Source organism: Eschrichtius robustus, chromosome 8 (assembly GCF_028021215.1).
Source record: "Eschrichtius robustus isolate mEscRob2 chromosome 8, mEscRob2.pri, whole genome shotgun sequence".
Taxonomy (NCBI): Eukaryota; Metazoa; Chordata; class Mammalia; order Artiodactyla; family Eschrichtiidae; genus Eschrichtius; species Eschrichtius robustus.
The window spans coordinates 114,566,252-114,589,536 of record NC_090831.1 but is presented as its reverse complement, the minus strand read 5'-3'; the positions used below and the strand labels follow the sequence as shown (position 1 = coordinate 114,589,536).

The following is a 23,285-nucleotide window of genomic DNA, read 5'->3' as shown; positions in this document are numbered from 1 at the left end:
ATAAGGACACTAATTTCATTACAGAGGGCTTCACCCTCATGACCTAATCACCTCCCCAAGGCCCCACCTCCTATGACCATCACTTTGGGCATTAGAATCTCAGCATATGAATTTGGGAGGGCACAAACATTCAAACCATAGCAGTGGGGGAGTTGAGATTTTAAATAGGATAGACAGGGAAGGCCTTTCTTTGAAGGTAGTATTTGAGCAAAGATCAGCAGATGAGGGAAAGAACTAGGTGTATGTCTAAGAGGCTTCTAGGCAGAGGAAACGGCAAGTGCAGAGGCCCTGTGTCAGGAGCGTGATAACAATATAGCAATACCTATATTGTATTTAGTTATCGTCTGTGGAGCTAGTCAGCCGTTCAGCAGCCTTGTTTCTAGACTATGCAGATTAGAGCTGGCCTAAACAATCTGGGCAACTTTCCCCTTCAATTCCGTGTTCGTTGAACACCTACTGTGTGTCAAGCACTGTCGTACATACTTGTGAGACAACGATGGTAAAACTTACACCCAGACTCTAGGGAAAATGCCTTGTACCCCAATACTTGATCAGACCGCAGTATGAGCAGTGTCCCAAGAGGAAAAGAAACTGTAGAAGTTCAGAAGACAGAGCGTACGCCCAGTGAAGATCACAGGAAGAATTGCATGAACAAGGCAGAATTTCGTTTGGGCCCTAAAGCGTTGAGAAGAGTTGAAACAGTGGTGATGGTTGGAGGGAAGCACATAGTGGGCAGAGGGCTAGGACACTGATTCTTCTAAACCAAGACCCTGACTAAAATGATTGCAAATAAGCAGGTTTCCAAAAAGTGAGGGTCCCTTTCTCTTCCCGATAACACTATTTCTTTGCTTTTTAATGCTAATCAGTATAAATGCAGCATAAAGGAACTCATGCGTGCCACCTATACTGATAGCTTAGTGTGGGGAGAAATGATCAGTCAATCTTTTCCAGGAAGCTTTCTTATCATTAGACCGAAGCACACACCGTTCAGTTCCCCCCATCTGGCCCCTCCTTCTGTTTAGAGGTGCTATACTGCTGTGCACAAAGAATATGTCGCTTGCTGTATTGTATCAATAAACAAAAGATGTTGTGGTCATCAAGCCATCAGCCAGACTGTGCACCCCGAGGGGATTCAGTATGGAAAAAAGCAGGATCCTGGCCCTGCTAGATGGTTCTGGTGCATATCAAAGGAATGATTTCAATGAGCCCAGACTCTTGCATCTTCCCATACAGAGAAAAATGCTAAATTCATTTCCTTGAGGTGTCCGGTTTTCTTTAATAAACAGTAATCTTTTGATGTTCCGACTACCTGGTTTTTGTTGCAAAAAGTCCTGTGCATCCCGGCTCCTCCCTCACCTCTTCGGGGCAGTCCCTCAGAGCTCTCAGAGAGGCTCTTTTCCAGGCTTAAGTCCTCAGAAAGTCTGCCGAATAAAACATGATTCTCAACTTTTAGGTTGTGCAACTTTTTAAGTCAACACTGCAATAGGCCATGCTGGTAATTTGCTGAGAATAGGTACAGTGGGTCAGATATATTTTGAAAAGAGTTTCTGATCCACAGTTCATCTTTGTTAAGTACCAGTTTCTCTCTGAGTAAAAGCTTTCTATGCCAGCTTTTTTTTCTAGCCACACAGCATGCAGGATCTTAGTTCCCCAACCAGGGATCGAACCCGTGCCCACTGCAGTGGAAGCACGGACTCTTAACCACTGGACCACCAGCGAAGTCCCAGCAAAAGCACTTTTATAAGTAGGGGGTAATGAACATGGATAGGAACCGTTTGGGATGTGTGAAATCAAAGGTAGGCAGTGTGCATGAATGGATGAAGAACTTGCCCAGGAAAGCTTTGTCGAGTTCCTGGCTTCAATTGTTTTTCTGTGGATATACAAATGTTTGGGAACAGAATTATTTGATTCATTTGAACCCCAATTTGCATCCGCCTTAAGGGAGGATTAGTTCACAAAGATCCCTCTGGAGTCAGTGCTCTCTTAAGCAGATTGCCTTCCTGATCGAAGAGGATGATAGTTCTTTAGGCAACGCATAAATAGGCAGCATTTAAAAATTGCTGTTTGCATTAAATTTAATATTCTTCATCTTTTGCATTGTCTAAACAGCTTAAGCAATACTAAGACTTCTTGTTTCTAGTGATGGATAGTATTTCATTGTATCTCGGAAAGCCAATGATTCCAATCTTCTTGTCCAGTTTTACTGAGATTAAACAATTCTTCTGTAATTGCTTCCAAGCCTGAAACAAAGTGATAAGCTGAACAGTTCAAGTATAGACGCTCTCTCAGTTTATTGGATTTCTCTCTTTTTTTTCCTCCCTCTTACTCCCTTTTCCCCTCTCTCTTTCTCTTTCCCACCATCATCCTTCTTTCTTTCCCTTCTTCCTTCCTTCCTTGTTCTTTCTTTGCTCACTCTTTCTTTTCCCTCTTCCTCCCTCCTTGAACCCCAGGCCAACTATATTGGGCAAATGTAGGTGTTCTTATCCCGTTAGTGTATCATGTTGTTCAGATGGACTGTAGACCCCTACAATTATATGCAAAATTTTGGGCTGTCAACATTTGTCAGTTTTTCTGCTGAGAACATTTATAACTTTTTTTAGATCCTCAAAAGAGTCTGTGACCAAAAGAAGGTTGAGAAACACTAGTCTAAGATTACACAGGAGTCATCTGTCTTCAGGGCTGAATTTGACTGTAGACTTCTCTGAAACACTTGAGTTAAAGAACTTCACATCGTTTGGCAACCACAGGAGCCAGTCCTAGGAATGTGGGCTCGACCTTCAGAACTACCAGAAAGACATCCTACATTCAGCTCATTCATTTCTGCCCATGATTAAGGCTGCTAAGCAGGGTTTTCTGTTCTTTAAAAAAAAAAAAAGTAAAGAGATTATAAAGAGATAAGCAGAAGCTTCCAAGTAGATTGAAGAATAAAAAGCTTATATGTGAATGACCAAGTCTTGCACCTCACCACCTGGAGGGTATCTTCATGAGTTACTCTAGTTTGGTCATGTTCCTTTGTAATTAAATTGGGATGCTAGGTATTCATTTGCTTTGTTAGTTAATTTCAGTCTTCTTCCTAAAGAAGAAACTTAGTAGTGCTGGATGAAGGCTGTTCAGAGAGAACTAGACATGGCCCCTATCCTCCAAGATGATGTAAGAACCAAGTTAGAAATATATAGAATATCAACAGACTCCGCGTAGAATATACTAATACAGAAGTGATCTACTGGCACCATGCACAAGTCAAGGTAACTTTATTTTGGGTGGAATAAAGGACTGTAATTGTGGCTCTTCCAGGTCTAGAGAGGGTGGGACCAGCACATAAATAATAATCATCTTCCTTCAGGTTAGCCTGGTTAGACTTCTAGAGTGAGTAGGGCAAGTGATGGCTGGGTACACTGGCTTAGTGTGGATATCCTAAGTTTAAGGAGCTGTTTTCATAGGTGGGAATGAAAACAATAGTCTGTGAGCTAAACATGAACAGATGCTTCTGGTATGAGGTAGCCTGATGGAAGGCGGAGACTCAGCATTTGATGGGAAACAAGGCCTTAGGAAAGTGGGATGGTGTTTTTTTTGGAGACTAGGAGAAGAAAATGATGTCTCGTGGCTGATGATGCCAGAGCAGGGAAGGTGTGCATGGATATAGCAATGCAGGGAGAAATGGAAAGGCATGTACCATCCATGGCAAAGAAAAAATGGATTTTGAAAGGATTAGCTGAAACCCAGAGCAGGATTAGCATACCATCGGGTGTGCTGAATAAAGGGTAGAGATGAGTCATGGGTGACTTAGGTTTCCTGTTTGCAGTGGGAAGACCTCTTGATGTTGAAATGTTCCAAGGCCCTGGGACCTGGGAAAGAAAGTCACAGAGAGATGATAAATAGTTGTATCTTCATCACATTTGGTTAGAGCTGTGGGTCTGAGCTGACAAGAGCATGGGTCTGAGCTGTCTTAGAGGGGTAGATTCTAGGGTAAAAAAAAGGCAGATGTGTCTGTCATCTACCTACAGAGAGTAGCTGGGACCCCTGACATGGATGCACTACAGAAAGAACCTGATGTGCTTGGGGTGGACAAGCAGGGGAACAGCCTTCCTTTCCGAGTCCGGAGCCTGGGCTAGTGGTGCATGCTTTTTTGCTATTCATCATCCTTTTGAGATTACCTTTTATTTTCTTCTTCTAACAGGTTAAGAAAATAATGATGCTTTCCCCCCTTTTAGAAGTGAAATAATGACTTCTTCGTTTGCCTGGCCATTGCAATGCTAGAATGGTATAAGAAAGCAATATGTCCAGCTATCTAGCGTTAAACTTACTCTATTCATGAGTAAAAGTCATTAATTCTCATGAAGGAAAAGAAATGTACACACAAGGGTCTTCTGTGTGTATATACTAAGTAAATCTTTTGAAATCAGTCATTTGCTCCACAGATATTTATTCAATGAATACTTTAAACACAGTATCCTATGGGAAGACCTGAGATGCCCAATGCAGAACACGGATGGAGTATAGCGATTCATCTCTGGAATCAATTTGCCTGAATTGGAATCTGGGCTCTGCCACTTACTAATGGTGTGATCTTGGGCAAGTGGCTCAACTCTTGTGTTTCTTTCCTGATCTTTAAAATGGGAATAATAGTAGTAATACTTAACCTTGTGCTGTTGTTGGGGGGAGTAAATGAGTTAGTATGTATTAAGCATTTATAACAGTGCCTGGCAATTAGTAAACACTAAATACATATTAGCTCTTGTTATTATTGCCCTATGTAAATTACCACATAATTAAATACATAGTTTATCAACTGGCCACAATATGAACACCAGAGTAAGGGAAAGAGGTTCTGTAAGCACAAGCACAGAAAGCATGGAGTGAGGGAGGTGTCCGAGAGAAATCGCATCAATCACAGAAACCTGTGTAAATACGTGAAGACATTTAGAACGGTGCCTGGCACACAGTGAGCTCTCAGAACATTTTAGCTATTATTTGCTGGTGTTAAACTGGAATTCTTAACCTCAGGTACATTGGATTAGGAGTCCATATAAACAAAGGTGAGAAATATAGAAAGAACCAATATTGTACCTTTTGTAGTGGCTAATTATGGGCTCAAAATAACATTAATTGAAGAATACTCACTTTTGGCTAGAGATCTGTTTCATCATTGATCTGTTGCAAAGCAGTATGCTAGAGGGGCCAGGAGCAGGGCTGTGGGTCTGGTTTGCCTGCGTGTGGATCCCAGGTTGGCCGTATACCAGCTGGGTAACGGAGGGTGAGGGAGTTAATCTCTTAGTGTCCTTGTCTATAAAATGAGGGTAATCATAGTACATGCCTTCCAGGGTCACTCTTAGGATTAAATTAATTAATATATATCTAAAGCACTTGGAATAATGCTTAGCACATAGTAAACACTCACAGTTCAGTGTTTGCTATTTTTACTGTTTTCAACACTTCTTCATGCCGCTCAACACTGGAGGTGATTTCAGGGTCCAGGCACTGAGGGAGGGGACCCTGGGCGGGCAGGCGCCTACCTTCTGTCTGAACATGCAGTCGGCTACAGCTTAATATGATTCTGACATATTCAACTGATTCCTGCCCCTCTCCCAGCCTCCAGAACCCAGCCTTAGCATTTTCCTTGAAGAGATGTTTACATCAAAAATTGGCCAAGATTTGCCAACTCCTTTGAAATTTTTCAAAGGGCAAACACAGTTATCAAATGCTGAAGGATTTAGATGAGGCATACTTCTTTAATTTACAAAAATTTCCTTTTTACTTTAGACATATTATATAAATAGCTAATGGGTACATATATGTGTATATCATATAAGTGGTATTTGTCCTATGTGATTTCTCTTTTTAAAAGTACACAGACACACCATATATACATATGTATATGTGTGTATGTGTATATATATACAAAACACACACGCATATATAAGACATGTTTATAAAGATACTACCTACTCCCAATTTAGAGTTTAATCTCTTTTTTCCCCTTCCCAGGAATCAGTATCTATTCAGTGTCATTATTTATGCAGCACATGTGGAAATGATTGAGGACCTGCATTTTGGTGTTGCCTCTATGTTGGCTTTGGTTTGTGGGGTTTTTAGCTGCTATCTTGGTAATCTCAGCATCTAGCCCCATTGCTCATAGCTGCTCCATTTCATCCTTGGATATGAAGGACTCATCGCCACGAGACAGTGGCTTGTTTTTATTTTCTTGCTGACAGCTAAGTGGTAATGCTGAGGAAATTTGCCAGTCGAGTTTGACCTTTGATGGGAAGCTGTTTATTTTATTTCATGTTTTATTTTTTTATAAAGTTATTTTATTTATTTACTTTTGGCTGCATTGGGTATTCGTTGCTGCGCGCGGGCTTTCTCTAGTTGCGGCGAGCCGGGGCTACTCTTTGTTGCGGTGCACGGGCTTCTGGTTGCGGTGGCCTCTTCTGCTGCGGAGCACGGGCTCTATGTGCGCGGGCTTCAGTAGTTGTGGCACGTGGGCTCAGCAGTTGTGGCTCGCGAGCAGTTGTGGCTCGCGAGCAGTTGTGGCTCTAGAGCGCAGGCTCAGTAGCTGTGGCGCATGGGCCTAGTTGCTCCGCGGCATGTGGGATCCTCCCGGACCAGGGCTCCAACCCATGTTCCCTGCATTGGCAGGTGGACTCTTAACCACTACGCCACCAGGGAAGCCCAGGAAGCTGTTTAAATAAAATCAGATGATACGTTGGTTGTGCTTCTTACTCCCCACAGTGCACTACTGACCTTATTGGGTGATGTTTTCCTTCTGAAATGAAACACAAAAGGCATAAAGACACAATTTACGAAAAAAATTTTTCAGTCACTATCTGAGCTTCAAGTATTAGAAATTGGACAGTAGATAGAGTGTATACTGAGTCTTGTTTTTATAGTTTTGTCAATAACTCAACTATCTAAGTTCTAAGCCATGGTGCTCTGCTGATCTTTTGCCAATGAAATAAAACTACAAAAATAAGGTCACGTAGAAAAATTGTATTACATATTCTGCTGATTCCCTTTCCCTTTATCCTTTGTTAACCCCCTACCTCATAGGTTACATTTGTCATTTTGTTTTCTCTAATTTGATCTTTATTTCCACTGAGGGACAGAGTACAAGCCAATACCTAGTAGTTCAGAATGAAAGCTTTTGTCTCTAATTTCAACCGCCACTGGAATGTTCTCACCAAGCTTCTTACTGGCTAACTTTCTTCAACCGAAATCATTTATTTTATTATATAATTGGTAGATCGAATCAGTCAATCTACAAATATTTATTGATATGGTTCACAGTTGGTGGTTTAGAGGAATTATTATGGGAACAAGGTATAACTATTTGTTGCCATAGGTTCTGATGTAATGGATTTAATTTCTTCTATATACATGCAGCTGTATTGTATCAGCCAGCTGTATTCCTGCATAACAAATCACCACTAAACTCATTAGCTTTGACAACAATCATTTGTTATTAGAGTTCACATGTCTGTGCCTTGGCTGGAGGTTGGCTGATTTAGGCGTGGAGGGTCAGGGGCAGCTGGGTGATTTTGCTGATTTCAGCTAGATTCACTCACATGTCTAAGGCTGAGAGTTAGCTGATCTTGGCCAGGCTCATCTGGGAGCAACTCTGATTTATGTGTCTGTCCTCCTTCTGGGATCAGTAGATTGTCCTGGCACATCCTTCTCACAAGTGTGATGGCAAAGGTACAAGTGTGTAAGTTCAGCTGTACAAGTGCATTTCAAGACTTTACTTGTGTTACAAAGCTAACATCCTTTTGGCCAAAGCCAGTCATGTGGCCAATCCCAGGGTAGGGATTAGTCCTCAGTGGGAGGGAACTGCAAAATTACATGGCAAAGGACAGGGATAGAGGGACAAATGAAGAACTGGAGCCAGTTATGCAATTTATAACATATATTAAGGTACTCGTTGACTCTTATTAAGTCAAGGGACTCTAAATGGGCCACTTGACTCACTAAGGCTTCTATCTAATAATTAGCATCATAAAATATAGAGCAGAGCAGGCAGAAGAAGGCCATGTCCATGTGTGATCATCCAGGGACAATATATTCCCAGTATAGGAAATTTAGAAATAGTATGAAACTAGAGAAAAAAAAAGTCACTCATGTTCTGAATTATTCTCCAGAGGTATTTTTACTATTTTGACATATTTCCTTTCAGTCTTTTTTTCCTATCACTTTCTTCATTAATAGTACATAAATTTATATTCAGGTTTTTTCCTTAATATTCTATCATAACTCTTTGCCTTGTTATTAAAAAGGGTTTAAACATGTAACATTACTGGCTGCATAATATTTCCATTGTATGGATGTACCGTAATTCATTCACTTTGCCCTTCCTTTTTACTCTTTTGGTTACTTTCAGTGTTTTGTGATTATAAATAATGCTGCAGTGAGCATATTTGTGCACACATCTTTTTTAAAAAAATTATTTATTTATTTTATTTTATTTTTGGCCGCATTGGGTCTTAGTTGCAGCACACAGGCTCTTCGCTGTGGCGCAGGGCTTCTCTCAAGCTCTGGCACGCAGGCTCCAGGGCGCGTGGGCTCCGTAGTTGTGGTGCGCGGGTTCCCGAGTGTGTGGGCTCTGTAGTTTGTGGCATACAGGCTCTCTAGTCGAGGCATGGGAGCTAAGTAGTTGTGGCACGCTGGCTTAGTTGCCTCGCGGCACGTGGGATCTTAGTTCCCTGACCAGGGGTCGAACCCACCTCCCCTGCATTGTAAGGCAGATTCTTTACCACTGGACCACCAGGGAAGTCCCTGTGCACACATCTTTATCTACATGTTTAGTTGTTTCTTTAATGGATCGGGAGATCTGGGTCCTGCCACATATTTGCTGTGTGATTTAGACCAGCATGTTAGTTTCCTCATCTATAAAAAGACATATCTGAGGCTGATGGCCTTAAACTTCTTTCTAATTCAAAAAATATCTTTCGAGGTAGAGCAATAAATTGCTGTACTGAAATGGAAGCATGAAGGCAACACCAGTTGTTTGTCCCCAAAAGGCTCAGGGGAGGAGAGGCAGCTTCCTTGGGCTTTTCTCTTGGAAGAGTTCAGGGGAAGTTTTGTTTCATAGGTCACGTATCATTATTTGTCCTTCGGCCTCCATCTCTGATACAGCAAAGATTATATAAAAAATTTTAAAATAGGGGTGTAGGACACTGAGCATTAAGAATATAGACTATCTTGACCTATTTTATGAATGTGTGTGCTTTGAGAATGGCTTAGCCAGATTGGAAGAACTAATTTCATTACCTGTCTCTATTTTGCTTGTAATTTTGTATTTGCTTTTTGTATTTATTTTTACCTTTTGTGCCTTGTGAATTATCTTTCATCACAGTAATTGTAACCACACAGCCATGGGATCTGGCCTTATCTCACCATTTCCTGGTAATTGCATGTGACCTTTTTCTCAGGGATGCCTCCTTAACTGTTAATTTTAATATCTACTGAGACTATATTTCATCTTGCTATCTCTCTTCCAGTCTCTGCTAGGGGTAAATATTGCTCAACGTGGACAGGCTGTAAGTGTTGACAAGGCAGAGGTATGAACACATCATTGCTGAGTGGAGAAAATGTGATCTGTGCTCTCTCTGTCTCTCCAGCCCCTCCCCACATCTGTCCTAAGCGTGTCTTCCTTACAGGTGACAGAGACTTCTCATTCCTAAGCTCATTCTGGGAGTGGCATTAGATACTTCGTTTGGCTCCTCATCCAGTTGCTTCCCCAAGCTGAGCTGGGGGGCCCATCTGCCCAGCAGGGTTCTGCATCACCTGCAGTGTGGTCTCCATCCTCTGGCTGCTTTCAAAAGGACCTTTGTTACCTGCCCCTCCCGCTCAGCCAGGATGTGGCGCACACCCCGGGAATGATGGAAATCCTCCATCACCCCACAGCACTCCGCAGCTGCATAGCACCAGCTCTAAAAGCAAACACCTTCAACCAACCTAAGTCTTGCCCGTCTTTATTTTACCTCAGGAAATAAATTGGGGCTGGAATAATTAATTGAGTCAATTATAAATTGGATTTGGGGGAAAATTATTTTCCATGGTGCATGTGAATCTAACCTTTCCCTGTGTTTGAAGGAAGTTGCTTATGAAATACAACCTTAATAACTGCGAACTTTAGTTTTTAGCTTCCGTGCCCACTCTTCCACTGCCCTCTTGACAGTTCTGAATGATGTTCATGTACCTTTTCATAAGAAAAGTTGAGCCCAATTCTTGAGTGTAAAATAATTCATAATGTGAATGACTTTGCTCCCCTGGACAGTAATAGCTCACGAAGCACCTGGTGTGTGTTTGTGTGTGTGTGTGTGTGTGTGTGTGTGTGTGTGTGTGTTTAAACGTTTTCATAAAGCAAGGGAGCATATCTTTGCTTTATTTTAGTCTCGTTTTAGTAAACTGGTAACAGGTGAGGAATGCTGACTCTGCGAATCTCTGACTTGTTTTCTCTTGTTCTGCACCTGTTTGCAGCCTTTTTGCTGTTGTTCCCTTTCCTGCCCTCCTCCCTCCTTTCCCAGGGCTATGCTGAGGTACCTGCTCTGATGTAACTTGGTAAGAAATGCAGGGTACCATGCAGGCTCCCAGGAGAATGTCACTGAGTGATGGAGGTGCTTCTGTCTGTTCGGTGCTGTTGCTTTGTTGTGATCCCCAGGCCTGTGATCGTCACGAAAGCCAGAGGCAAGCCGAGACCAGACTTGGCAAGATGCCGCTCTTTCCTCTGGATGAGCATTTCATCCATTTCAGCAAGGGGCAGATGTCTGTTACAAACTCTGAAGTTTCCTAGAGGGCTAAGTAAAATTCTGGAAGTCTAGGTCAGGTGTAAGGCATAAGCGGCGTTGTAGAGAAGCAGATTAGGACCAATGATGGGGAGTGAGAAAAAAAAAAAAAAAGAAAACAAATAACCATCCACTGGGGAGAAGGACAGAGACCTGTCTCCAGTCCTGTCTCCTGAGACCCTGGTTGACAACCATTCGCTTCTTTCCTTCTTAATTTTAAATGTATATCTTTCTTTCTTATTTTTAAATGCATTTCTTTCTTTCTTTTTCTTTTCTTTCTTTCTTTCTAAATAATATATTAATTGGTTTGAAAACCAAAAAGTATAAAACACGACACATTGAAATTCTGTCTCCTATCCTATTCCCCACCCACCTAGTCTCCTTCCTGCTCTGCCCAGAGAGCCTAGTTTCTTTCTTTTATATGTATCCTTCCAGAGTTGCTTTAGGCATCCTTACACTCAAGCAAATGCAAGTATAGATTCTCACTTTGCCATTCATTTCTTCATCCATTTATCTCCTCTCTCACATCCTCATTTTATTTCCTTTTATTCTACTCACAATAATTCTTTTTTGGAGCTTTTTTTTGAGGAGAAAGGTCAGTGCCCTTTGTTTTACTTATACCTGATGCCCTGAACAGATTCACATGTGTGCTTATCTTTTTCCCACAGATGAAGTGGAGAGTGAGAAATGGTACCTGTCTACAGACTTTCCATCAACAACCATCAAGACAGAGCCAATCACGGACGAGCCGCCCTCAGGACTAGTTCCGTCTGTCACTCTGACCATCACTGCCATCTCCACCCCTTTTGAGAAGGAGGAACCCCCTCTGGAAATGAACGCTGGGGTATACTCATTTTTCCTCCATACAAACAGATTGGATCAAAAGATACGGATCCTTATTCTCCAATAAGGCATTTAATCTTTTTGGAGCTAGTGGTTGTATATGTTTAAAGATACATAACTACATATGTATGTATGTATGTAAAAATGTATTTATATATATATCTAGGATATGTTGATTTGGTGTCAGCGTTGCTTATATCACTTCCTTTAAAGGTATTTCCAGAAAAATTGGTAGCAAGTCTCATTTCATTTTTTTCAATGATTGCTATTACAAAATTTAAAAAATACATAGATATCCATGGGGGAAAAAAATTCTCCCTGGAACTGATTTTTAAGCCAGTGGAAAGGGAGTGGTTATGATGATGATGAGATCCATGGCTTTCTGTGCCGTGGCAATAGGGAATGCTAGTTCCTGTGTAATACTTTACTTTCCTAGTGTAGTGTTCAGTTGCCCTGACTTAATTCAGGGATCTCCCACCTACCAATTCCTAACGTATTCCCCGTGGAAAACATACGAAATCGGGAATTTCTTCCTTGCTCAGTTCCACACCTACAGCAAGTAGGATTCAGTTTTACCCCACCTTCTCTTTGGGTATTTCAGTGTCTGGTGATGGACCAGAGTCATACTTGTACATCTTCTTCCAGATACTGGAATCCAGTCCTAACTTTCCTTAAGTTCAAAGTCACAGGTTATAAACAATGACTCCACTGACAGTCTTTAAGTCAGATCTCCTCTGAGCGAGGTAGAGTGGTCCACCTGTTCAGGAAGAGGTAACACAGCAGTGGTGGGGCCACGAAGGCTCTGCTGCGTACTCACTCCTGTGCTCTTTACCTTCCATCCGTGTGGAAGATGAGGGACTGTGGACAGAGCACCTCTGCACTGCCCTCTAGAATTCCCTTCTCAATAGCTGCCTGAGTCTGTTTATCGGACTAGGCTTCTGGAGTCTGTATTAGTCTCCTTGCTCCATTAGATTTCAGTTCAGTTCATTTTCAAGCATGTCACTAAGAAAGGGCAGGGTCATGGCCTTGCCCCCCATGCATGGGCCAGAGACCTTTCCTCCTTCCCGTACTCAGTGTTTCACGGTTAGGTGCTGTTAGTTATCAGGAACCTGGAGAGAATGGATGCAGCTGGGTTCACACAATTCCTACCGCAGGACACACTGCTGGAGGCCATGACCAGAACATACCAGACTATTTTGTGATAAAAGGCCTTTATAGTACCATAAAAACAATAGAAAGAGAGCACTGATAAGTGAGCCCTGGATTTTTTTTTTTTTTTTTTTTGGCTGCGCCATGAGGCTTGCGGGATCTCAGTTCCCCAACCAGGGGTTGAACCCAGGCCACAGCAGTGAAAGTGCTGAGTCCTAACCACTGGACCACCAGGGAACTCCCAAGCCCTGGGTTCTTAATGTTAGAATTCTGAGGGTTCCGTCACCTGTGCTGCCAGGTTTGGCAATGAGGGAAAGGTTAAGGACTAAAACACCTCCCTGTCCAAGAAGCAGCCTGCACTCAGCCGGGCCTCGCCAGCCCCAGAGAAGCAGGGCTGCCCTGGGAGGAAGACACAGGCGACAAATAACTCCCCCGGGGTGTTTCTTCAGGTTTGTTACTGGTTTTTAAAAACTGTGTTTGAAATTCTTCCTTTAGGTTGATTCCTCGTGCCAGACAGTTATTCCTAAGATTAAGCTGGAACCTCATGAAGTGGATCAGTTCCTCAACTTCTCTCCTAAGGAAGGTGTGTCCACTCTCTCCTTTGGGTTAACAGATGTGGGTGCACCGTCTAAAGAGATGCGGAATGTGCGAGACAGTGCTGGGGTTGATGGTACCAAAGGCAGAACTTGCTTGATGAAATAGCTCTGTTCTTGATTGTAAATACAAACTTTGAAAGCTAAGTTTTTCCAGCTAAATCTTTAACTTTTACTCCTAGGCAGGGTGACTTTTCAGCATGTTCAATGACTGCTGTGACTTGGGTGCTGACAAGGGGACAAGGGGACCGCTGCCCTCAAGCCATCCTGTGGATAAAACCCAGCTCCCTGTCCTGGAGTGATGATCAGTAGGGGCAAATAGGCACATATCCGCAAAGGCACCTGGCCCACTTACAACAATTCTAGTTTAAAGCCTCTGTGAAGTGAATTCACGGTTTATCTGTCTGACCAATTCAATGTTTTTAAATGTTGATTTCAGATGACAGTTGTTGCAAGGAGCCTCCTTTGTTCCTGCATCCCATTGGGCTCCTTGCCATCCATTTAGAATTAAGTAGTGTCACACTTGGGGTTATCCCACTTTCACTTTCTTCTTTCTCTGTGTCAGTCTTTTTCTTGTCCGGTATGAAGCCCATAGTCAGGAATCCTGAACGCAGACCCCTAAGTCTCACAGAGTCTAGGAAGCTCTCTCGGCATTTTTTTATTCTTTTCTTTCTTTTTTTTTTTGGCTGTGTTGGGTCTTCGTTGCTGCACGCGGGCTTCAGGAGTTGCGGCGAGCGGGGGCTACTCTTTTTTGTGGTGCGTGGGCTTCTCATTGCGGTGGCTTCTCTTGTTGCAGAGCACGGGCTCTAGGTGCGCGGACTTCAGTAGTTGTGGCACTTGGGCTCAGTAGTTGTGGCGCACAGGCTTAGTTGCTCCGTGGCATGTGGGATCTTCCCGGACCAGGGCTTGAACCTGTGTCCCCTGCATTGGCAGGTGGATTCTTAACCACTGTGCCACCAAGGAAGTCCCTCTCAGCCTTTTTAATTGAGTTACTTTGCACAGATCCTGCTCTTAATTCTGTGCCTTCAGACACGCCATCCCCTCCCTTTTTATTTATACTTTTGGCACAAGGTTAGAAGGATAGCTCATCGGTGTGGTTGACAAATAGGAAATTAGTATATGCACTTGTCATGGGAAGGGTATCCGTGCTACGGTGTAGATGTAATGTGCAGATGTTACGTAGGAGCAGTGCTCACGGAAACAAAGTCTACCTTCATTCCACCAGAAACATACTCAGGATTTGATCCGTGACAACTTAAATCAAGGTTGGCATTTACCCTTTATCATCAGTAAAGAAAGGATTCTGTTTTTAAAATTAGAAATACGGACTAAAATCCATATTGAGACAGTATTTCTTTTCACTGAGTGACATACGTTTTAGTGCCTTTCAGCTTTATATACTGCTCCAAAGTAATTCCTTTCATTTTTGTGACACCGGTTACAACTATCACATAAATCTTGCTTTTTTAATCTATGTTGCAATATGCTTCAGAAAATGTCACAACTGTACCAGTGAATCCCCTAGTGGCTTCAGAATCTGGGATCACTGGAGGAGAAACGTTTCAAGGGTAAAGTAAATGGCCGTCCTTCCTCATCCTAGATATACAGAGAGGAGGAAATTCAATATCCTGGAATGCAACGGGGCTTCTAGGCAAAGTAGCCGGTTGTCCCCAGCCCTGTCAGTAAGTAATCCAAGAGCAACATTTCAAGTGATATTTAGAAATCTGATACCGAGGCACCTGTGGCCAGGGCAGTAGCTCTTAATAAGTAGGTAAGAGGAGATTGGAGTTTGCTTCACTTTTCCTGCCATGCCATTTTCATTTTTTGTGGCACACCTTCTGCTTGGAAAGGAGAAAGGTATTAGAATAATTAGGGCTGTGCCTAGTGAAAGGGACAAGTGAGCTCTGGTATTCTTGGTTAGTTCTCCAGACTAACCGCTCAGCACGGCAGACAGCGGGAGCCCCTGTTAGGTCTGGCCGCTCCTGGGTTTTGTTTTGTTTTGGTTTTGGTTTGCTTGTTTGTTTGTTTACCATGGTTAAAAGATAAACATTGTTAAAAGATAAACTCTAAAAAATTAAAAATTTTAAGAGCTTATTTGAGCAAAAATTAGTTACATTCTGCAGCGTCAAACCAGTTACAAAACAAAAAAAAAACCAGTTACAAGTTTCCACCGACAGGAGCTGGGGGGAGACTTTCATAAAGAAAAGGTGGAAGCAAAGTAAGGAAATTATTATTATTTTTTTAATTAAATTTTTTATTTTATTTATTTTATTTTTGGCTGCGTTGGGTCTTTGTTGCTGCGCACAAGCTTTTCTCTAGTTGCGGCGAGTGGGGGCTACTCTTCGTTGCTGCGCAGGCTTCTCACTGCAGTGGCTTCTCTTGTTGCAGGGCATGGGTTTAGGCGCGCAGGCTTCAGTAGTTGTGGCACGCGGGCTCAGTAGTTGTGGCTCACGGGCTTAGTTGATCCACGGCATGTGGGATCTTCCTGGACCAGGGCTCGAACCTGTGTCCCCTGCATTGGCAGGCGGATTCTTAACCACTGCACCACCAGGGAAGACCACAGTAAGGAAATTATTGATTGGGTATAACTTAAAGCCAAGTTGGCTGTTTGTGACCGGTTGTCCTAGGTTTCAGTCTGGTAACCTCAAAGCATTTAGAGGCTTAGATTTTGGGTTTGCCTACGTAGGGCCACCAGAGCACTGGAGCCACCCCAGTCTGATGGCTTCCTTGCTTAATTCATCTGACACCACAGAGTGCCATAGGTCGTCATGGCATTGGGAAAAACTTGGTTAACACGCTTGGGACTGCTTCCTAGGTGAGCACGTAAGTTTAAGGCGCATACCTACCCTCCTTAGCTGCCTGGAAGTGGTGGCAGAAGAGTTGGCAGTGGAGATGCATAGGATTGTTTTAGAATATTCTTTAGCTTTAAGAGTGCCCGTGGACTCTCAAAAACCAGGGAGCTCTTGGGTGGAGAATCATCTAGTGAAAAGCAGTATGTTAGAAAGAGAAAAGAGATGGGTTAGAGAAAGAGAGAGAAAGAAAGTGTGCTGTGAACGGGAGTGGGCGCGGGGGGTGGCAGAGAGAGACATATCACCTGTGGTTACCTAGGATATTCAGGGGTCTCAGTGGGCGAGAGAGCCATCTGGTTGCAACTTGTCACCTCCAAAGGCAGCTATGGGGGGACCCTTTCTCTTAGGTGAGAAGCCGTGTGTCAGAAAGTCTCTTCCCATTCACAGTACATCAGGCAGGAGACTGAGGCCTCTCCATGGCCCCGAGCTGTTCTCTGGCCGAGGAAAGCCAGGTGTGTATGAGGCCTCCAGGCTCCTTGCCCAGTTCAGAGCCGCTGTACTCAGGGCTCTGTTGTCCTGGGGGCCCCAGGAGGGGTGTGGAGTGAAAGGTTTACCCAAGGTCATGTTCCTTGGCTCAGGAACAGCAGCTGGCTGTCAAGGTATTTCAGCACAGCGTGAAGATTTGCAGGTCAGAAAAAGAGTGAGACCCCAAAGCTCGTTTGTCAGGTTGAACTCAAGAGTGGATTCCTCCCTCGGGAACCCATCCCTCCTGCCCTGGAGATGCAAGATTGGCACCGGCTAAGGCTCAAAGGCCCCGGCAGAGTGTGTGGGTGTCTCCCTGAGGAGAGGCGAAGGACGCTTAGATGCTGGAGGACTTTGTGGGAGACACCCCTCCCCCAATTGGTCTTCCAGTGCCCACCTGTCTATCCACAGATGGATTGGGTATTATCTGAATCAAGAATGCCTGGCATCTGGCCTATGGGCCCTACCATGCACATTCCTCCAGCAACAAATGAGCTTTTCTCAAACACTCATGGGCTCCCTGCTTTTGCTATTTAAAAAAAAAAAAAAAGATCCTAATACATTAACATGGTTTACAAGTCAAACTATGGAAACTGTATGAAATGAATAGAGGGAAGGTTATGCCAGCACCGTCCCTACCTACTGTAATTTCTCCTGCCCCCATTATGTCATAATTTTATTAGTTTCTTATATACCTTCCAGAGTTTCTTTACGCAGATACAAGCAAATGGGGGTCTGTATTTTCTTTCTCTCCTTTTTCATACAAAAGGAGGGCTACTTTATACACTGTTTTGCACCTTGATTTATTCCCCTCCTCTATAGGCTGAGACCAGCAGACAATAATGTCACATCTACTGAAACCCCCATTGACCAAAGTAAAACTGAAAAACCCAATCCAAAAATGTATCCAAAATAAAGCCTGAAAATCAAGCCAAGAGCACCTGCCACAAGGCCATATCAAGGACTGCGGACCTGGAACCCAATAATTCAACCTTTCAAATTTTTTGAAAGAAACACTCTTAAAATTTAACCTTAACAGTAATACATCTTGGAGGCCTTTCCATATCCACACGCAGAGATTCCTCATTCTTTTGTTCGGCTGTCCTGCGTTCTGCTGTAGGGATGTTGAATGTTGAACTGCCCCAAGTCCTGCTCTGTTGCTCCCTGATGGATGCAATCCGTTCTTTTCCCCTCAGCCTCCGTGGACCACCTGCACTTACCGCCCACCCCTCCCAGCAGCCACAGCAGCGACTCAGAGGGCAGCCTGAGCCCCAGCCCGCGCCTGCACCCCTTTGGCCTGCCGCAGACCCACAGCCCCGCCAGGGCCCCAGCGCGGGCCCCCTCGGCACTTGCCAGCTCCCCACTCCTCACCGCACCGCACGTGAGTGTCCCCTGCATCCCTGCACCCCCATCCCCCATTCCGTCACTCGGACCTTCACCCAGCGTGGGTACCGTTCGGAGCCTGTAGGAAGTTTTAGGTCTAACTGCTGAAGCAGGGGGATGACGGTCTTAAAGAGCATTTTCTAAGAACTGCCTGTGACCTCATCATGCTAACACATTCTCTTCCTTTCCTGGGCACACTTGCAGTTTTTATTCACATGTTTCTTTTTTACAGCTACAAACATGAGGAATAAAAATGTGTTGTTATTCTTCTCAAAATTGTATCACCAATATTTATCATCAATTTAGGCGGTGTTTATGACCTATGATAGGAAATAATTTATTTTTTAAATAAGCAATCTTTGATGAACTGAAAAATTGCTCTGAGAGTAAATGCGTTGATGTCTAAAGCTCAAAAATATAATTTAACCCTTTTTGTCTGTGGTGCAACTCTTAACCCAGTGACTCAGGATAGAAATCATGAGTCAACATTCATCCCTCACATATATAATTTTTCCAAATAAAAATTAGGGGTAGGGCTTCCTTGGTGGCACAGTGGTTAAGAATCCGCCTGCCAATGCAGGGGGCACGGGTTCGAGCCCTGGTCCAGGAAGATCCCTCATGCCGCAGAGCAACTAAGCCCATGTGCCACAACTACTGAGCCTGCGCTCTGGAGCCCACGAGCCACAACTACTGAGCCTGGGTGCCACAACTACTGAAACCCACACGCCTAGAGCCTGTGCTCTGCAACAAGAGAAGCCACCACAATGAGAAGCCCGTGCACCGCAATGAAGAGTAGCCCCCGCTCACCGCAGCTAGAGAAAAACCGCGTGCAGCAAAGAAGACCCAACACAGCCAAAAATAAAATTAAATAAATAAATTAAATAAACAAATTTTTAAAAAAATTAGGGTTAGATAATTAACTTCTCATTGTTCTGAATAGTCGATTGATTTCTATGAGGATTTAAAAATTAGTCAGCCTTATTGAATTTATAATATCACAGAGCAAATTTGAATGAAATGAGTTATTTAAAAATTCTTAGAAGAATCATGTATTAATTAACATAATTTTGAAAATTTGAGTTCAGTCTGTGTCAGAAACTTAGGAAGTTCTAGATCTGTGGCCACGTTTTTATATTTCACTATTACCGAGGGCCAGGGAATTAATTCTTTCCACTCCACCTTTGCCTTCTCTCCTCTAACCCTTCACTCCTTTGATTACTGAAATAGTGTCCATCCTGTGGATTTGTGGGTCCTACCACAATTAATCCATTCCACGTGGTCATGGAGGAAATCCTTCCCATATCATACCCTGGCTCAGCATCTGTGTTGTTTCCCTATTATCTGTTGGCATCAAGCCCTCATACCTCTGCTGGGTACAAACACCCTCCTACGTGCCCAACCTGCTGCTGCTTCCAGAACTCCTCACCCCCTCTACGCAGAATGGCTTCTTCAGTTACTTTTTACAATACTGCCTTTGTTGTAATGCCCTCCTCTGTGTAAATCACCCCCTTTCTTTCAGGAAGCCCAATTCAAGCCTTATCTGCTACCCTAAGCCTTCCCTTATCACACAGACTCACATAAGCGTTCTCCTTCTTCATATTTTTAATGTACCTTGAGTGAATATTACAGTCTGGCATTTAATTGCTCTCATTCTTTCACGAGTTTCAATTCAGTCTCGGTCTCGATCATTAGCTACTTAAGAGACGGAGTTCGTTTTGATTCTGCCGTGCATCTAACGTGGAGCTAATATGCAATAGGTACTCCATTTATTTGACTAATTATAAACACATTATCCTAATATGAGTGAAATGAGATGAGCTACAGTTCTCATCTCCACTGATGATGGACAGTCTGGGACTGTGCTGACCAGTGACTTCCATGGAACGTGCCTGCCGGTGCATCCCTAGGAGCCCTGACCCCTTAGCTGGAAGTAGAGGTCAAGAAGCAACTCCTAGTGTATAGAGAGCATCTTGCAAAATGGCATCTTTAGGAGAACAACAAAACTTTCCACAAACAGAGTTCCAAGTGAATCCTTCATCACTCCGAGAACAGGAAATCTCTAGGGACGTGGGAAATGAATTCTATCCTTTCATTTTGATGTTTTAGCCAGCAGGGTACTTTCTGAGAAATAATGGGTGGAGGTTTCTTTACCCGTTCCCTTATATTATAATCCTTGGGTTGTAACACTCACACGAGTGTCTTTTGCATTTTTGCTTCCACTTCAAAGTGCCCGTTTCTCACCAAAAGAGATGGGCCTCCTTTTCCCTTAGCCACTGGCAAGACGTCATAACAGACGCTCCTCACCCCTCAGGAGGTGTTCCTCCGGTGCGCCTGGCTTTTCCTCTTTGACCCTTTTCTGCTCCTTGGTCTGCACAGAAGCTGCAGGGATCAGGCCCCCTGGTCCTGACGGAGGAGGAGAAGAGGACCCTGATCGCCGAGGGCTATCCCATCCCCACCAAGCTGCCCCTGACAAAATCAGAGGAGAAGGCCCTGAAGAAAATCCGGAGGAAAATCAAGAATAAGGTGAGCCCTTCAAATCCAGGTACTTCTGTGAGCAGAACCCGGCCAGCATGCCCACCCTCCCTTCCCGGTGGCCAACACCGGCCCATCCCATGGTGGGGACCAAGGCTTGCCCCTGTCTTCCCCCAGACCTCCCCATACATCTTCTGGTCAGTGGGCCTCCAGATCGGGCGTGCACACTCTGTGGTGCCTAAGATGACCTATACAGGGGTGGGAAGAAAATATTAGAACTCCCATTGACATTTTGAAAAAACTCTCAGCCTTTATAATTTGTTTTATTAGACGCACAATATTTCCCTCTAGTAGGCATGTATATAATTTATAAATGAATAAATATAAATGTATTATGGGTGCTTGCTTAATTTTTTTTCTTGATAGAGGTTTTTGATAAAAAATTCTGCAGACCACTGTTCTATACCTGGGTCCAGCAGTCTCCTAGTCCTAGGCCCCTACAGTGGGGATCAGGGGTGCAGAGGCCCTGAGGCATGGCTAGGGCATGGGCAGAGCAGGAGGGAGGAGACAAAGAGAGAGGAAGGAAAGAGCTTAGAGTTAAAATTCTTCGTCCATGTGCAGAACCGCCAGGGAATTTTTATACAACTAACCCCAACTGGCTTATATTATGTATTATAGTTGAGCCAGCTAGGTCCACAGAATTGAAATCATTTATCTAAGACCATACAGATGGTTCGTGACCCACATGTTCCAGTCTGACTCCTGGACCACTGTCCTTCTCACTGGGAGCCTAGTTTGTTGGAAAGTAGATGAGAACATCAGCTGGTTGAAACCAGGGAGGACAGAAGAGGTGATTAGTAGATGAGCCAGTAGGTTAAACAAATGGGAAGTGGCCACAAAAGTGAGCAGGGCTTTTGTGATTTCTTTGCTCATGGCCTCTTGTCATACTGGTTTACTGAGATAGCTGGAACATAATCCTTTTTTCTCCCCTTCCATTGCAGATTTCTGCCCAGGAAAGTAGGAGGAAGAAGAAGGAATACATGGACAGCTTGGAGAAAAAGTAAGCCTCCTGCCAAACTGGTTGTGTGTATTGAGCAATTCATGTAGAGAAATGTAAGTGCGGGGGAGCCCTGCTTTCTATGAGAAGGGGGTTCAATTTCTCCGTCTGGACCCCAGCAAAGGCCGTTGGTTTATCATCTATGTCTTGCCTGCCACCTAGTGGTTTTTAGAGGGGAAAGCTTATAGATCTGGCAGGTGATAAAAAGTACATTCAGTCTTAGTAGGCATTTGTACCGCACAGTTTCCAACCAAGGGTCCTTAAGTCCCTGAAGGCTTCCTTTCAAATAAGTACAAATACTAACCTTCATGCATATTCCTGGACTCCTCAGAGGAGAGGCGCTAATTAATCAATTCCTGTTGGCCACACTCCCTCGCACGCTAGAGAAAGCAACAGGGGATGAAGTAAGTAAGGCAGGTTGGCGTTCTTTTTTTTCTGTCCACTATAATTTGTGTTATAGGTGAGTGACTTTTCACAAAAACACTTGAAGGCACCTTTTGCTCTTCTGAATAGCCTGGAATATCAGGAGGGCTGTTAGAAAAACGTAAATTAAATACAATTTTGTATTAGCTCTAGAAAATAGTTCCCATCTGACAAACTAATACCATTTTAAGATGGGAATGCGTCCCGGGACCTAGAAATGAATCTTTATGTGTGTCTGGTGAGAGGAGCGGTTGGTGGATCCTGGCTGGTTCTTGAAGTTTCTACTGAAAGTCAGTGTTTCTTCCTCCTGATTTAGGTGTTGGTAATATAGCATTCAGCAGTCCCATTCTGTCTGTTATTGTCTGTAGGTATCCAGGGTCAAGATGTTTCGATGAAAATCTCTTTATTGCCTCTTTGGGGCATGCCTGCTCCGGCACCTGGATCCCTTGTCTTGAGGTCCCGGGTTCTTGTCCTTCACTCTCCCCCTGCCCCAAGCCGCTTGGCTTCCTGTCAGTCCTTCAGGTAAAGAGTACAGCCAGCAGCATCCAGACCCTGTAGCGTAGAGGGAGAATTGTGATGGACGTTGAGAGCCATAGGGAAGTCGAGAGAAATCAAGGTTGGAACACCCTAAAAGTAGTTTATGTTTTGTACCATCCCTATTCATTTTCCATTACTGAGGCACTGGTTACCCATCTCCCTCGCTCTTTTTTCTTTGGTCTCCTCACCCTTTTCCCCAACTCAGGTTGGCCAAGTTCTCTCCCTCACCTCCCTAGAGTAGCTGCTTCCCTGTCTTTTTTCTCTGAACCCCACCTGCCTCCATCCGAGCTCCTGGCTTAGTGTTTGCTCCCCTGATAAAAAACTAAGTTTTTTTTTTTCTCTCTCTCTCTCATCTGTAGGGTGGAGTCGTGTTCAACAGAGAACTTGGAGCTTCGGAAGAAGGTGGAGGTTCTGGAGAACACCAACAGGTGAGGGTCCCTGGAGTGAGGAGCCAATACAGCTGCCTGATGGAAGGTGGGGAAAGAGGGGGAGATCCAGGGCCAGAGCTGGGAGGAGAGGGGAGGAGAAGACATTGAAAGGATAGTTGTGTCAGGATGCTCAGGACGGTCGCACTTCTCTCACCTGTTCCTCCCGTGTGTGCGCGTGTGTGTGCACGCACACACACACACACACACAGAGGCATGTCCTTTACTTTTCCTAAAGTACGTGGGATTGATGAAGAGGCTGATTCTGATAAGGGCTATGATGAGGGGGTTAAGGAAGAGGCTTGGAAAAGAAT

The 23,285-nt window shown here is 43.9% G+C and overlaps 1 protein-coding gene across 1 annotated transcript in view; it reads left to right on the top strand.

Annotated features, from left to right (window-relative positions):
• Window positions 1-23,285, top strand: part of CREB3L2 (cAMP responsive element binding protein 3 like 2) — a 123,352-nt gene that overhangs the window by 78,971 nt on the left and 21,096 nt on the right. The window contains exons 3-8 of the mRNA XM_068549525.1: window positions 11,447-11,622; window positions 13,266-13,353; window positions 17,871-18,055; window positions 20,434-20,580; window positions 21,531-21,589; window positions 22,906-22,974. Of these exons, the coding sequence (XP_068405626.1) occupies window positions 11,447-11,622; window positions 13,266-13,353; window positions 17,871-18,055; window positions 20,434-20,580; window positions 21,531-21,589; window positions 22,906-22,974 (724 nt within the window). The remainder of the gene's footprint in view (window positions 1-11,446; window positions 11,623-13,265; window positions 13,354-17,870; window positions 18,056-20,433; window positions 20,581-21,530; window positions 21,590-22,905; window positions 22,975-23,285) is intronic.